Source organism: Vanessa cardui, chromosome 4 (genome assembly GCF_905220365.1).
Source record: "Vanessa cardui chromosome 4, ilVanCard2.1, whole genome shotgun sequence".
NCBI classification, from domain to species: Eukaryota; Metazoa; Arthropoda; class Insecta; order Lepidoptera; family Nymphalidae; genus Vanessa; species Vanessa cardui.
The window spans coordinates 14222527-14235986 of NC_061126.1; the positions used below are offsets into that span (position 1 = coordinate 14222527).

General features: G+C 30.6%; 1 protein-coding gene across 3 annotated transcripts; it reads left to right on the top strand.

Annotated features, from left to right (window-relative positions):
* The first annotated feature begins 67 nt into the window (after window positions 1–67).
* Window positions 68–13460, top strand: LOC124544004 (high mobility group protein DSP1). 3 transcript variants are annotated; one of them, XM_047122356.1, is made up of 6 exons: window positions 68–162; window positions 9186–9683; window positions 10059–10271; window positions 11113–11273; window positions 12056–12230; window positions 13145–13460. In XM_047122356.1, the coding sequence occupies exons 2-6, from the start codon at window positions 9438–9440 to the stop codon at window positions 13250–13252; spliced, it is 903 nt and encodes a 300-aa protein (XP_046978312.1). In that variant the 5' UTR covers window positions 68–162; window positions 9186–9437; the 3' UTR covers window positions 13253–13460. The 3 variants fall into 3 exon arrangements, with proteins under 3 accessions (XP_046978312.1, XP_046978310.1, XP_046978311.1); XM_047122354.1 differs by lacking the exon at window positions 68–162 and adding an exon at window positions 5595–6292; XM_047122355.1 differs by lacking the exon at window positions 68–162 and adding an exon at window positions 6813–6956.

Genomic DNA, 13460 nt, shown 5'->3' on the forward strand with positions numbered 1-13460 from the left:
ATTAGTGATTGGCCACCACAAGGCGCGCAATTTAATTTCGACCAATCAAAACGTTTTGTCACTGACATTGTCAGTCGTGTGTTTATAAGTACGAACGAACACGAAGTTCCCTACGTAATAAGCGCTGAAATCGTGTGCTCGTTTATAATAAATACATACTCGGTGAGTTTTATTATTTTTTACAATGATAAAGTAATGTTATTTGTATCGGAAAAAGTACGAACATCATTAATATTTTGCTTGCTCAGTGATGTGGTTTATATGGTATTTTTAGTATTACATTCTAATTTTATAAGCAAATGGCTGCCGAGTGCCGAAGTAAAGTGACACTATACATAACACAGGCCACAGTTCGGTATCAGTAGTTGGTGAGTAGCTATAGCAATACATCGTGTAGAACTACGTCATATTATAATAGATACACAACTTGACTGATTCTTAAATTTCATTTTTGTATTTAATTTCATTTATGCTTATATTTTATGTTATTAAATATTGTATATTTGAAAGTTCCATATTATTTATTGTTTTGGATTAAGAAAATTTAATCATAGATTTTAAACAGTTTAACACCGGGTAAATATCCCTATAGTTGTATAGTACAGTAATATATTTGTTAGTTACTTTTACTTTATTTTAAAATATTAAACTTTATTTACTTTTATTTATTGGTTCGTAATCACAACAAAACGTTTCGTGTCCATGCAGCAATGCTACACTTTTTTATTAGAGGAAATTAAGAAAATCTATCAAAGCGTATACGCACTTTTTGTTGACAAGTATTATTTAAAAAAAATAGAAAAAGCACTTTTCTTTCTCGTAGCACTGGAGGTAGTTGCGAGAAACGCTGCTCATAAAATTACATATAATCCTAGTGTTTTTATGTAATTGAATGATTGTATGAACGATAAGATCTCCTAAGGTAGAGGTCGACTAAATAGGTTCTGACAGTTTTAGTTTTAAAAAAATAAGCAATAACAGCTATAATGAAAACACAATGATATTAATATGAAATAAAGTGAACATTTGACGTACATTTTATTAGTGTTATTGTCGGATTCGTTTAATTTTTTTAATTTATTTTACATTTGATATCTTTCAATCTTGTCAATCCTTAAACGATATAAATATTGTGTACTACTCTGAGAATTACATTACATTGTTCGTAATCGTTATATTTCCTATGTTTCTTGAAAACTACGCATTGCTTTTCAACGCGAGTGTGACTGACGTATAGTTAATAGTTATATTCAGAGACAAAAATCTTTACCAGTTACTCTTCGAAAAACATTATACCGTTACATACGCTTGTTTTAGTTGGATATTGCATTAAATTTAATGATTTTTGACCAGTTTATATCAAATATTTCATCCGTTATTTTTTTTAATGTATTATGTATGAATAATGGTTTGGTGGTGAAAGCGCGACAGACAGACATTGTTACTTTTACGTTTATAATATAGGTATAGATATCTAAACATATTGTTTTATCTAACTTAGTTTGAGTTTTGTGATTTTATATGTTCCGTGATTTGCTAACGATTTTTAACTGGATCGTTTTATTATAACATTCCAATGAGCCAAATATGTGTCACATCTATAGTTTACTGTCGGTTCACTAAACATTTGAATTTTGCCGGATATTCGGTTTAAATGTTTTTCAACCATTTGATTGTTTAAATTTTAAAAGTAGCAATTGTATTGAATACTTGAAACCGCTACTTGACAGTTTTGTGTTGACAATGAGAATAAAATGCTCAAATTTAATGAAAGCTTATTTAAGCGATTATTACATTCCTTCCTCGTGTTTTCAATGTTTTGTTTTTCATTTCGCTGAATTATTGGTTCCGTAATATTTTAACGAATATTTGGTAATAACGAAAATTGATTACAAAAATTACAATACTGAGATTTCTTCTTTTTATTTAATTAAAATATGTCTCATCTGGGCTTTCGTTAAGGATCCACATATTCTTGTTAGATTACGCTCAATTTGATCAGAGGGGAGAGGCAAGGCATGTTTTTGTTGCCAGACACATCTTGATTTTATTTACATAGTTCGAACCAAATATACTAATCCTATAATATTTTAATGACATATACTCGCATAATCAGTATTAACACAATCAATCTATAAGCCTGTAATGTGTATGTATATCTTAACACTCCGATGTTCTTTTTTCGTGTTCCGTACCCAAAGTGCGAAAACTTATTATTAAGACTCCTCTATCCGTCAAACCGTTTGCCAACAGGCTGTATCTAATGAACTCTGATTTACAGATGATGTATATCTGTTTCCCTTATAACAAAAGGTACTAAAAACAGAATGAAATTAATATTTAATTGTGACCACAGACGTGATAAATAAAATTTAAATTTTAATAGTTAATAGTGAGGGTTCCGTTCCTTTTTGTACGAATTCCTCAATTAATTAATTTATTTCTATGAATAACAAAAATATTTATTAAAAAGAAACTCATCTTAATAATGTGATTATTATAATTATTCTTTTAAAACAGTTAAGTAACACCGAGTTTTCTTTTTTCTTTAGACGTTTTGGAGATCTACAAATTTTCCATTCAAACTTTTCGTCTGTCTGTTATAGCTTTTGGCAGCGTTTGCTGGGAAAGCGCCCGGATTAACAATTTTATCTCCGATTACTTTGACATAACATATTATTTATCAAAATAAATATATAAACACAATATACATGTCATAATTTCAAAACTGTAGACATCCTTAAAAGGGAATTTGTATACGTAAATATAATATATAAATATTTGCTACAAATGTGTCAATCATAACTTAATCCGACTAGCCGACTACCCAATAAGTTTATGCACAGACTAATATTGAGTAATCAATAGACATGGGCCTGCGAATTTTGATTTGCCCTACAAGCGGAGTATTTGTATAAAAAAAATGCTGTTATTGTTCATTAAAGTAAAATAGCTTTAAACTCAAAACTCATACTCAGATAACTTTATTCAATATAGAAGTATTACACTTTCTTCTTGATGGTCTTTTGATAATACCCTGACCTGAGAAGAACTGGCGAAGTTCAGCGGGTTTTTTTATTTTTGTCTCATATATTATATAAACATATTTAGATAATTAAGTTCATTTAGTTATAAAAATAATAATATTTTTATTAAAATAATGTCCTCCTATACACCTTTTATTAAGAACAATATATAGTATACTATAGAAACAGTTGACAGTCTACCGAATAGTCACTGACGTCAAGTATAGTCGGCTTTACCCTCTCGTCGCCGACTAGTCGTAACATGTTTTAACATTTACGTTTATTAAATTAGTATGATATTCTAAAAATATCATCCGCTGATTAAATATTATATTAAATAGTTCAAAGATTTGTGTTCCACTTAGCTATTTACAAGGTTTAGTTCAGACTTCTCAGGTATATTCCTAAAAATGAGACTGCCTTGTTTAAGCAGAGCGAAATTCATATTTGTCTTATAAACATAATTTCACATAACGTTGGATTGCTCATACATTCGTTCCTGCGATAAATACTGTCCCGTAACTTTCCCGCGCTTTTGATTTTGTAGAAACACTAAGGATGTGGCTGGCATGCCATAGACAAAACAAACCGCTATTTATTTTCCTGCTCTGCATTTTAAATCTATAATATTTTCGAAAATATTTATTTGAATAACATGCTCTATTGCTGCATATTGATGTATATAAATGCACAATTTATTAAAGGTAAAATTGCTTCGAAAGCAAGCCATTATTTGTCTCAAAAAGTAAAGGATAAAACATGTCTATTATCAGTTATCCCTAGGAGATAGATATAGGTATATCATAGTGGACTTTTTTGACTTATGTAAAGTGTATAGTATTATAGTATAAGTTAGTTTTTGATAGAGTCGAGATGGCCCAGTGGTTAGAACGCGTGCATCTTAACTGATGATTGCGGGTTCAAATTCAAGCAAGCACCGCTGATTCATGTGCTTAATTAGTCTTTATAATTCATCTCGTGCTCAGCGGTGAAGGAAAACATCGTGAGGAAACCTGCATGTGACAAATTTCATGGAAATTCTGCCACATGTGTATTCCACCAACCAGCATTGGAACAACGTGGTGGAATATGTTCCAAACCTGCTACACGCTGTTGTTGTAGTTTTTGATCACATGTTGCAAATAGCAAGCTATTGCGAAAATTCCATGTACAATTATTATTTTTTATTTGTAACAGTTATAAAACAACCTTATCGATATAATTTATAATCAAGCAAGAAATAATTAAAAAAATATGCAGTACACGCGCAAAGTGAATAGAGTACAAAGTCACTGAGGACTAAGACCCATTAAAAGTATTATATAATCCTGATCAAATGCTGTTTCAAATAAAAAAATAGTGGTTAACACAATGGCGAAAATACTTCCCAATTTTAATTTAATAGTGCTTCAGTCGTCCCTATTAATGTTATAAGGCTAATGGTATTTCCGTTGAGAATTTGCAATTAAAGTGATTATATTGCATTATCCGATTGTGTTATATATAAACACATCAGTATACCGATTTTTTTATAAATTCAATTTAGTAATAATAGCGTGAAACTTTTTGGAAGAAAAATCCGAAAATGCGTGTACATAATTATTTCTAATATGTAATTCTCGATATACTATAACTAGATTATCTTCTAAAGTAATAGAAACTATAATTTGGTTCATTAATGTAAAAAGGTATTAATTTTAAACATGGAATTAAATACTTAAATGCCGTTAATACCGACCCAGCAGGTTTAGAGATACAACGAGATATTTGTGTATGAACAGATGAGAACAAAAAGAATCGGGACGCTCGGTAAAAAGATTACCTATAGAATGACAAAATCTTAATACGAATAGATTTCTTTATACTATTTATATAGTATATTTTAGTTTGTTAGCGTACGGAATTGGTACAAGTACCTAGTATTATATCATAATTATGAGTAAAATTGTATGCTTTAAAATGTGTTTGATTTTAAATTGTATACGTACTTAACTATTGATTATAATATCGTTTCTTTCAACATTCTTATCATGTTAATTAGTAAGTAATTTAATGTTATATAAAAAGTACATAATTACTTAATCGGTAACATTTAAAGAGGTTAATTTGATGTACAACATAAACAATAATATATTTACTGTGTGTTTTTATGAAAACCACAGACGTGCGCTAGTTTCTCTCAACATGTTCAAAATTACCTACGTTTTTTTATCAATTTTCATTTTGTATTTAATCTTTGTGGAAAATTGTAAATTGTTTAAACGGTTAAGTACGCGTTTAATAAAGCTAGCATAAATTAAATGCTAGCGATAATATTTTAATAACAAATAAAAAAATCAGTTACTTTCATAAAACATTGAAATTTAAAACTAATATTTCTATAACATCAAAATAATTTTGGTACGGACGTATGGAGAGAGTACGAAGCAGCGCTAATCGCCTTATTGACCGGTTGCTGGACGAGCTTGTTGCCACTTCGTGCAAGTTCGGTCTCTCTTCGCTGTAGTTTCCAAAACGTCCGCTGCGCGTTGAGGGCACCACCGTGCACTTGTTTAGCGTCCTACTATGCGACGTTGCCAAATGTATTGACTTAAATACGAACGAAGACAAAACGTACGCGCGTGGAGTGAAACTTTTGAGCCGGCAGCTTTTTAATTCAGTGAACTTAAAGTGTTTTCAATGCTTACATATTAATATTCGAATCAAAATGAATTATAACTTATAAAGAAATAGGTTTTTCGTGATGAAAACGGATTTTGTGTCGAATACATAAGTGTTTCATTAAAAACAGTATTACAAGAGCTAAGAAAAGAAAATAAAGCAAGAGCTTTATCTCGTTACAACTAATTATTACAAAGGATATGGTTTCAAAAACATTACAAAACAAAGAATAATTTAAGGCAGCTGAAGCGGAATAAAGAAACTGGTTAGCCGAAAGCGGCGATTGTGATATGGGGGAACGGGGCGCAACGGGGGGCGCTTGGGGTGCGCGCGACGATGCCTCGTGGTGGCCGGGTGGCTCTGGTGAATTACAGCACCAACAACAATTAAATGAAGAAATTGCTAGAAGTACAGCTACTGTCACCCATCAATTATATTCATACAAAATGACTGGCGGTTTCTCAAACACTGGCGGCGATAGTACATCGTCCCCAGGTTTTGATTATCGTTTAATGACTGGTACCAATAATAGGGATGAATCTCCCCAACAACCTTGGTGGTACGCTTCAGGATCTGTAGACTCCCAACAGACTTCTTCGCCTACGGTATATTATGAAGTTTTATATTTAGTAATTAAATAACACATGGCTAAATACCTAGAAAAGTCACTCATATAAAAAAAAAAAAACATGATAAACAACAATACTACAATATATCATCGTTTTAAAATAACATAAACAAAAAGCATGTGCATTTCGTCATTAATCACTAATCAAGCAGATAAACTTTGGGAGAATTGTTTTTTTTCCTTTGTCTATGGCTATTAAAAACATTAAAAAAAAAAAACAGAGTAGATATTCTTGACTTTACGCTCCGTTTTTTATTTATATATTTTTATTATATAGCTTTAAAATAATGTACATATTTCTGCGTTATACGTTTATTAAAATTTTATTAATTAATAAATGTAAGAAATAGTTTTTTCCTATTTTAAAATGTGGCAATTCATTGAATATACAGAAATCGTCTCAAATTGCAACCACTTTTTACAATTTCTGTCAAAATGACATTATCCATTAATTATTTCGAGTATTTTTCCATTGCAACAAATACAAAAAAAAAGTATGATATTTTTTGTAATGTTGAACGTTCAATTTAATTTAATGTAGATAAACTTAAATATAAACTAAAAATACATTTACAAAATGTGAATGGTCGACGTAAATATTTTTTTGATATTTGTTTGTTGTTAGCCGTGAGAAAATGCCGGTGAGTTAATTTATAATTTAGTATAGTATTTATTATTATAAATGTATATATTACGTTTATAATCGTAACTTTATAAAAAATATATAATAACATGTTTAGCATTGGAAATGTTAACAGTTCTGCAATCTGTTGTGACAACTAATTTATTTACCAAACATTTTTACGAATAACAAATTATTTTTAAGGAGCGTTTTTTCAGTATTTTTGAACCATCAATATCATGTTAATTTATAATTTCGAACCAATTAAATCTTAGTGAGATTTTAAGATAATTGAGTTATAGTCATTAAAAAGTTTTTTTTTAGCTGTGAAGTGTTATATAACATATACTTTACGAATTATATAACCACATATATTAATTATTAATACCATAATTACACAGAATAGTAATAAAAATAAAATATATATGAAATGAAAAACCTAACCATTTACCGAAAATCATATTTTAAAAAAATTAACCTGATAGCTGGTATTAATAGAATGCAATTGAATGGTACTTTTAGATAAAACTTTGAGATATTGTCTTATTAGTGATAAGGTGATATACCTGCAATTTTATTTTGTATATTTTTTTTAAATTATTTTTGCAGATGTAAAATAGTGATTTTAATTTAATAATATCAATTGCAACAAACATTGCAAGAATCTAATTTAATTTTCATTGATATTTCATTTACTAGTTATTAATCATGCACAACATATACTCCTCATAATATTTATTCCTCTTACATAATTGAACTAATATGACCGGATTAGGAGACGCTCACAAGAGAAAGATATAGCAATAATATCAAATTACAACTGAATCATCTGTAACAATTCCAATAGTTATATATTTTTTTTAATAAATAAAATTCCACATTTTTCAATTAAACATAATAATATAAACCAGTGGTGCATAGTGAAATATCAATAGCATTGGACTTCAAGCATTTTTTATTTAAGCTAGTTAGTCATTTTGGCAATGACATTTCATTTACAGTTTTATAGACCTCTGAAATCATGTAGTAGTAGAAACAAGTTATGCCAGTGAAAGTTCCGGAAATTAACTGGAACAAAAGACAGACAGATAACATTGTAAAAATGTGTTATTTTCATATATGTACTATGTATATGTATAATACATATGCATTTAGTAAAACTGGTTATTTTAATATTACAAACAGATAAATAAAATTACCACCTTGCTATACAATTTTATATAAGACTTTTATCATAAACACTCAATTTCTATTGTAAAGTTTCCTTTCAATTGAGTCTCAATAAGACAACCCTTGGGTTATTCATTCATTAGGAGCACACTGCACTTAAATAACAATGATACCTAATTACAGACACAGCAACTTATTTCCAGGGTTGGTGATGTAAACAGTGTTCAATATTTCCAAAAGCTATGTCTGTGGGCAGTGGTGACCATTTAATATTATGTGGCTCAATCAGCAGTCACTTTTTATTTACATTTAAAAAATCATATTAATATCTGTATAAATTAGGGAGAATATACTGAGGTGTTAAATGTATACTTGTCTATAAAAAATCAAGAATAATCAATATTTTTGCTCATATTTTTTCTATTGGTAATAATTGATGAATATATTTTATATAAATATATTATATGAACTTATAACAGACTTTTTGATTTGTTTATTTTGTTCACAGTTTTACTATATTTATTTATATTATTGTTGTTGATGAGATATAAATAACTGATATTTCTACCACTAATTTTTGCATAAACAATTTACTGATAAAATGTGGCTGACCACAGCCATTTTGATATCTTGCGGTAAAGATAATGTTATTTTTAAATTGTATTTTAAGAAACAAAAAGACATATGACATTGGGTACATTTTAACACAAATAATATTTATGTTGTTAAACTAGTATGATTACATGAATAAATAAATTTATATTATTATAGGACTATTCGCTCAAAATATTGTCATAGTATCAGTTGGATGTCATAGTCACCAATATTTTCGTGATATTTTTTTTGTCATTTGATACACTTTATTTATTGGCTGAAGGGAAAAATAGTAAAATTAATAATTCTTTAATAACAGTGTCAAATAGCTTTTCTTTGATAAATATTGATATAATATTAAACATACAATATTCATATATATTTTTATTTATATAAATTATATATGTTTAAGAATACTTTAATGTCAAAGTGTATTTTATTTTTACCTCATGCTCTGCCTAACTTATATATTTTTTTATTTTAGGGTCAAAATCAATCAAGTCCCGATTCCGATCAAAGTAACCAGCAAGCCAACGGTATACAACAAAACCATCAACAAGCTTTACAACAGCAAGCTCAAGAGCAACATCAAATCCAACAAAATCAATTACAACAACAACTGCAACAACAGCAGCAGCAACAGCAGAGCTTGCAGCAAGCATTACAGCAGCAGAATCAAAATTTGCAACAGTCTCTGCAGCAACAACAACAAAATCAACAGCAAACTTTACAACAAATGCTGCAGCAACAACAACAGCAGCAACAGCAGCAGCAACAAGTTGACCAACAGAACAATCAGCAAAGTTTACAATTACAAGTGAGTCAGGCACAGGCTCAGGCAATTGTGCAAGCACAGGCAGCATTGCAACAACAAGTTGCTCAATCATTGCAACAACAGCAGCAAAGTCTGCAGGAACAAATACAAGTAGCTCAGCAACAACAAATACAGGCTGCGCTTCAGAGGCAATCTGCTACCTTGCAGGTGAGCATTAATATGTTAAAGTTTATGATTTATTTTTTAAACTTGCCAGATACATTGAAAAGGTAAATGTGTACTCAGGAAAAATAAGTTTAAAAGGTATACTTATCCCTTGAAGAGATTTCTTCCAGTATACCCGAGAAAGAAAAACATAGACAGAAAAGTTAAAATGTAGACAGGCAAAATCATACGAAAGGAGAAAAGTTACAAAAACAACAAAAAAAAAAAACATATACTAAATTAATATTTATATTTAAAGACACTTAATTTTTAAGTTATATTTATTATTCGTCATATTTTTGTTAATTGACAAGATAAGTCAATAAAATCAATACGAATAAAATAAATATAGAAATTAAATATTCAAAATTGTTGCAGGAATTACAACAACAAGCTCAACAGCAGGCTCTGTTAGCTCAAGCAACCAACAAAGGCAGGATGCCTCGTGCGAGGGCGAACAACAAGCCGCGCGGCAGGATGACTGCCTACGCCTTTTTCGTTCAAACCTGCCGAGAGGAGCATAAGAAGAAACATCCCGAAGAGAATGTTATTTTTGCTGCGTTCTCTAAGAAATGTGCTGAGAGGTGGAATGTGAGTTCATTTTTAATTTATTATTATAAACTTTAATCTGCATCACTTTTAGGAAAAGAAGCAGATAGTAAATTTCTAACTGAGCTTGAAATACTAAACTATATGATACAATAACAAAACACTCCAATCAAAGGAGTATTTACATTACGAGGAGTATTAAAGGAGTATTCCATGCAGCATTCCTGTATTAAGCATTACAAACAGTTCATTAATTATTTCTTTATTTATAATACAAGACAGTTTCAAATTAATTACTTATATCTTTTATTTTCATGGTTACACATACATAATCCAATCCATGTATACCATAGACTTTTGTAGATCATGACCAATGATATTGCATAAATTCAGTGTCATTGTTGTTTATTTATAAGCGACATAGTTTTAGGGCTTTGTGCATGCCAGTCTGGTAGGGTTACACCCTCTCATCATATATTCTATTGCTTGACAGCAATATGTAGTGCTGTTGTGTTCTGGTTTGAAGAGGAAATGAGCAGTGTGTGTGGTATGAGAAATGGTTAATATTTGCCATTTCCCAGTCCGCTTACATATTACATATAAAAACCAATGGGATCATGCTACAATCTTGATTTCTCAAGAGTGTTCAAAAATAAAGAAGTCGATTTGCTGCTTGACTTGTAGTGTCATCAATGATATAGTATTTCTTGCAGTGTTTTACTAGGAGCTTGGATATTGGGTATTGCGGTGTAATTTTAGGACCCATTAAACTTAGAGCCCAGTAGCGTTAGATTGGTTTAACAAAAAAACCTTATGTGTACCATAATTGTTATAATAACTCTTTGTTCCCCTTTATTCATCTAAATAAATTCAATTCTCTCAGACGATGTCAGAGAAGGAGAAGCAGAGGTTCCACGAGATGGCTGAACAAGACAAGAAACGGTACGACCTGCAGATGCAGAACTATGTGCCGCCTAAGGATGTGAAGGTGCGCGGGCGCAAGAGGGCGCAGGTCAAAGACCCTAACGCGCCCAAACGATCGCTGTGAGTTATGGTCGTGTTTTTTTTTCATATTTAACACACTAAAAATAGGAAACTTTTAAATTATGTTCCCCATAAAAAAATTTCCACCAATATAAATTTATATTTTTATTTATTTATTTATATACTCTTTATTGCACACCAATATAGACAAAATAATAGGAACAATTTTACAAAAACAAAGAAAAGAAAAATGTACATTAGGCGGCCTTATCGCTAAAACAGCGATCTCTTCCAGGCAACCTTTGGTAGAGGAGAGAGATAGGATGGTAGGGATGTACAAATTATTTAATACATAAAAAAATAGATACAATATATATGTATATATACGATACATAAATAAAAATACCATAAATATACAATTGTATAATAATATAATATACACACACATTATAAATAAATAGAAATAAAAGGTATTGTATGAAGTTATATATACGATATTCATGACTACTTAGACCATAACATCAAAACGACGACGACCTCCATGGTCGAGTGGTGTGTGCACCGGTTTTCATGGGTACGCCACTCCGATGTCCCTGGTTCGATTCCCGGCAGAGTCAATGTAGATTATAATTAATTTCTATGTTGTCTCGGGTCTTGTGTCGGGTGTTTGTGGTGCCGTCGTTACTTCTGATTTTCCATAACACAAGTGCTTTAGCTACTTACATTGGGATCAGAGTAATGTATGTGATGTCTCATATTTATAAAACAACCATAACACCATCAATAGTCTGAGAGTTTTTGTTAAAATGAATAGATTTTTAATTATTAATAACGATCAACAGATCAGCGTTCTTCTGGTTCTGTAACCATGAACGTTCAAAAGTGAAAGCCAACAATCCGGAATACACGATGGGTGATATCGCCAAGGAGCTCGGCAAGCGCTGGGCGGCTGCAGACCCTGACACCAAGTCCAAGTATGAAGCGCTCAGTGAACAAGACAAGGCGAGGTACGATAGGGTAAGTACCGATCGCAACATGTTTATATAGTGAAGTTAGCTTCATAAGTCTCCGTAAGTACCGTCAACAAAAAACGATTAACACATACGTGATACGAAATTACACACAATTATAAACATAGATACTAATGATAAAAAATATACTATATTGAGTATGAATAAAAATCATCTCAAAACTTTGTTTATATGTCATATTATATGTTTTGAAGGTTGAAAATCTGAGGTATCTATTATGTGATAAATAACGGCGTTTTTTAGTTAGCTTGTGTACATATTTGTCAGTGAGATTTTGCAGGTATCTCAGAAATACACAAAATAAAAGAAAACATCACTAGCGACATAGTTTAATTTCATCAAATATAAAAAAATACTGATACATAAAATGTATAACTAAAACAGTAATTGCCTTACTTAAATTTAAATGGGACCAAATAGTATATCCAGAGTTGGATTTAAAGGTGTGGAGGCCCCGGGGCAACAAAGCAGTGAGGGCCCTAGACAAAAAGAAGCGTGAACACCCTAATAATTATATTATTATGAATTAATTAGTTTTTTTTATTTCAATCAATAAGTTATGAATTGTTTCGTATTTGTATTGGTAACTTTTAAAATATTAAATGGTAACATTATTATAATTTGACTATATCTCAGTATTTGTTAACTTGCTGAAAACTGTGGCCCCCTCTCATGTGGAGGCCCAAGGGCAGTTGCCCCGGTTGCCCTCCCCTAAATACGGCCCTGAGTATATATCCTTACAAACAAAAAAAAAATCATAAAAAAATACCTATACACTATAAAATATATATAACCAAATTGATATCTTAAATATATGCTGGTTAGTTTGTAGTAATAATGACTAATAATAATAGGTAAGGATGACAGCTATAATATTAAATTGAATATATTTGTTTATAGGAGATGACAGCCTACAAAAAAGGGCCCCTAGCACTAGTCCAGCAACAACAACAGCCGGAACCGGAGGAAGAAGTGGGTGATTTTGAAGCTGATGATGAGTACAAGTAAATAAGATATTGTTATTGTATGTAAGCCCTGTTATATTTAGAGATCATGTGGCAGGACCAACTGGAAGTTTGCTTGACAAAATGTATGAAGCGGAGTTTAAATTAGGTTCTACTCTCGTTATATTTCTGGTAACTTCACCAGTTTACCTGTCAAATATAATCGTTGGACAGGTTTCATCATAGACAAGATGACATTAGTTTTTTTTTTT

What these genes read in the sequence shown, in the direction of transcription:
- LOC124544004 (XM_047122354.1), top strand. Translation starts at nt 5,978, where the DNA reads ATGGGGGAACGGGGCGCAACGGGGGGCGCTTGGGGTGCGCGCGACGAT. An exon ending in AACAGACTTCTTCGCCTACG is followed by an intron (nt 6,293 to 9,185) that starts GTATATTATGAA and finishes TTTTTATTTTAG; the next exon opens with GGTCAAAATCAATCAAGTCC. An exon ending in AACGCGCCCAAACGATCGCT is followed by an intron (nt 11,274 to 12,055) that starts GTGAGTTATGGT and finishes AACGATCAACAG; the next exon opens with ATCAGCGTTCTTCTGGTTCT.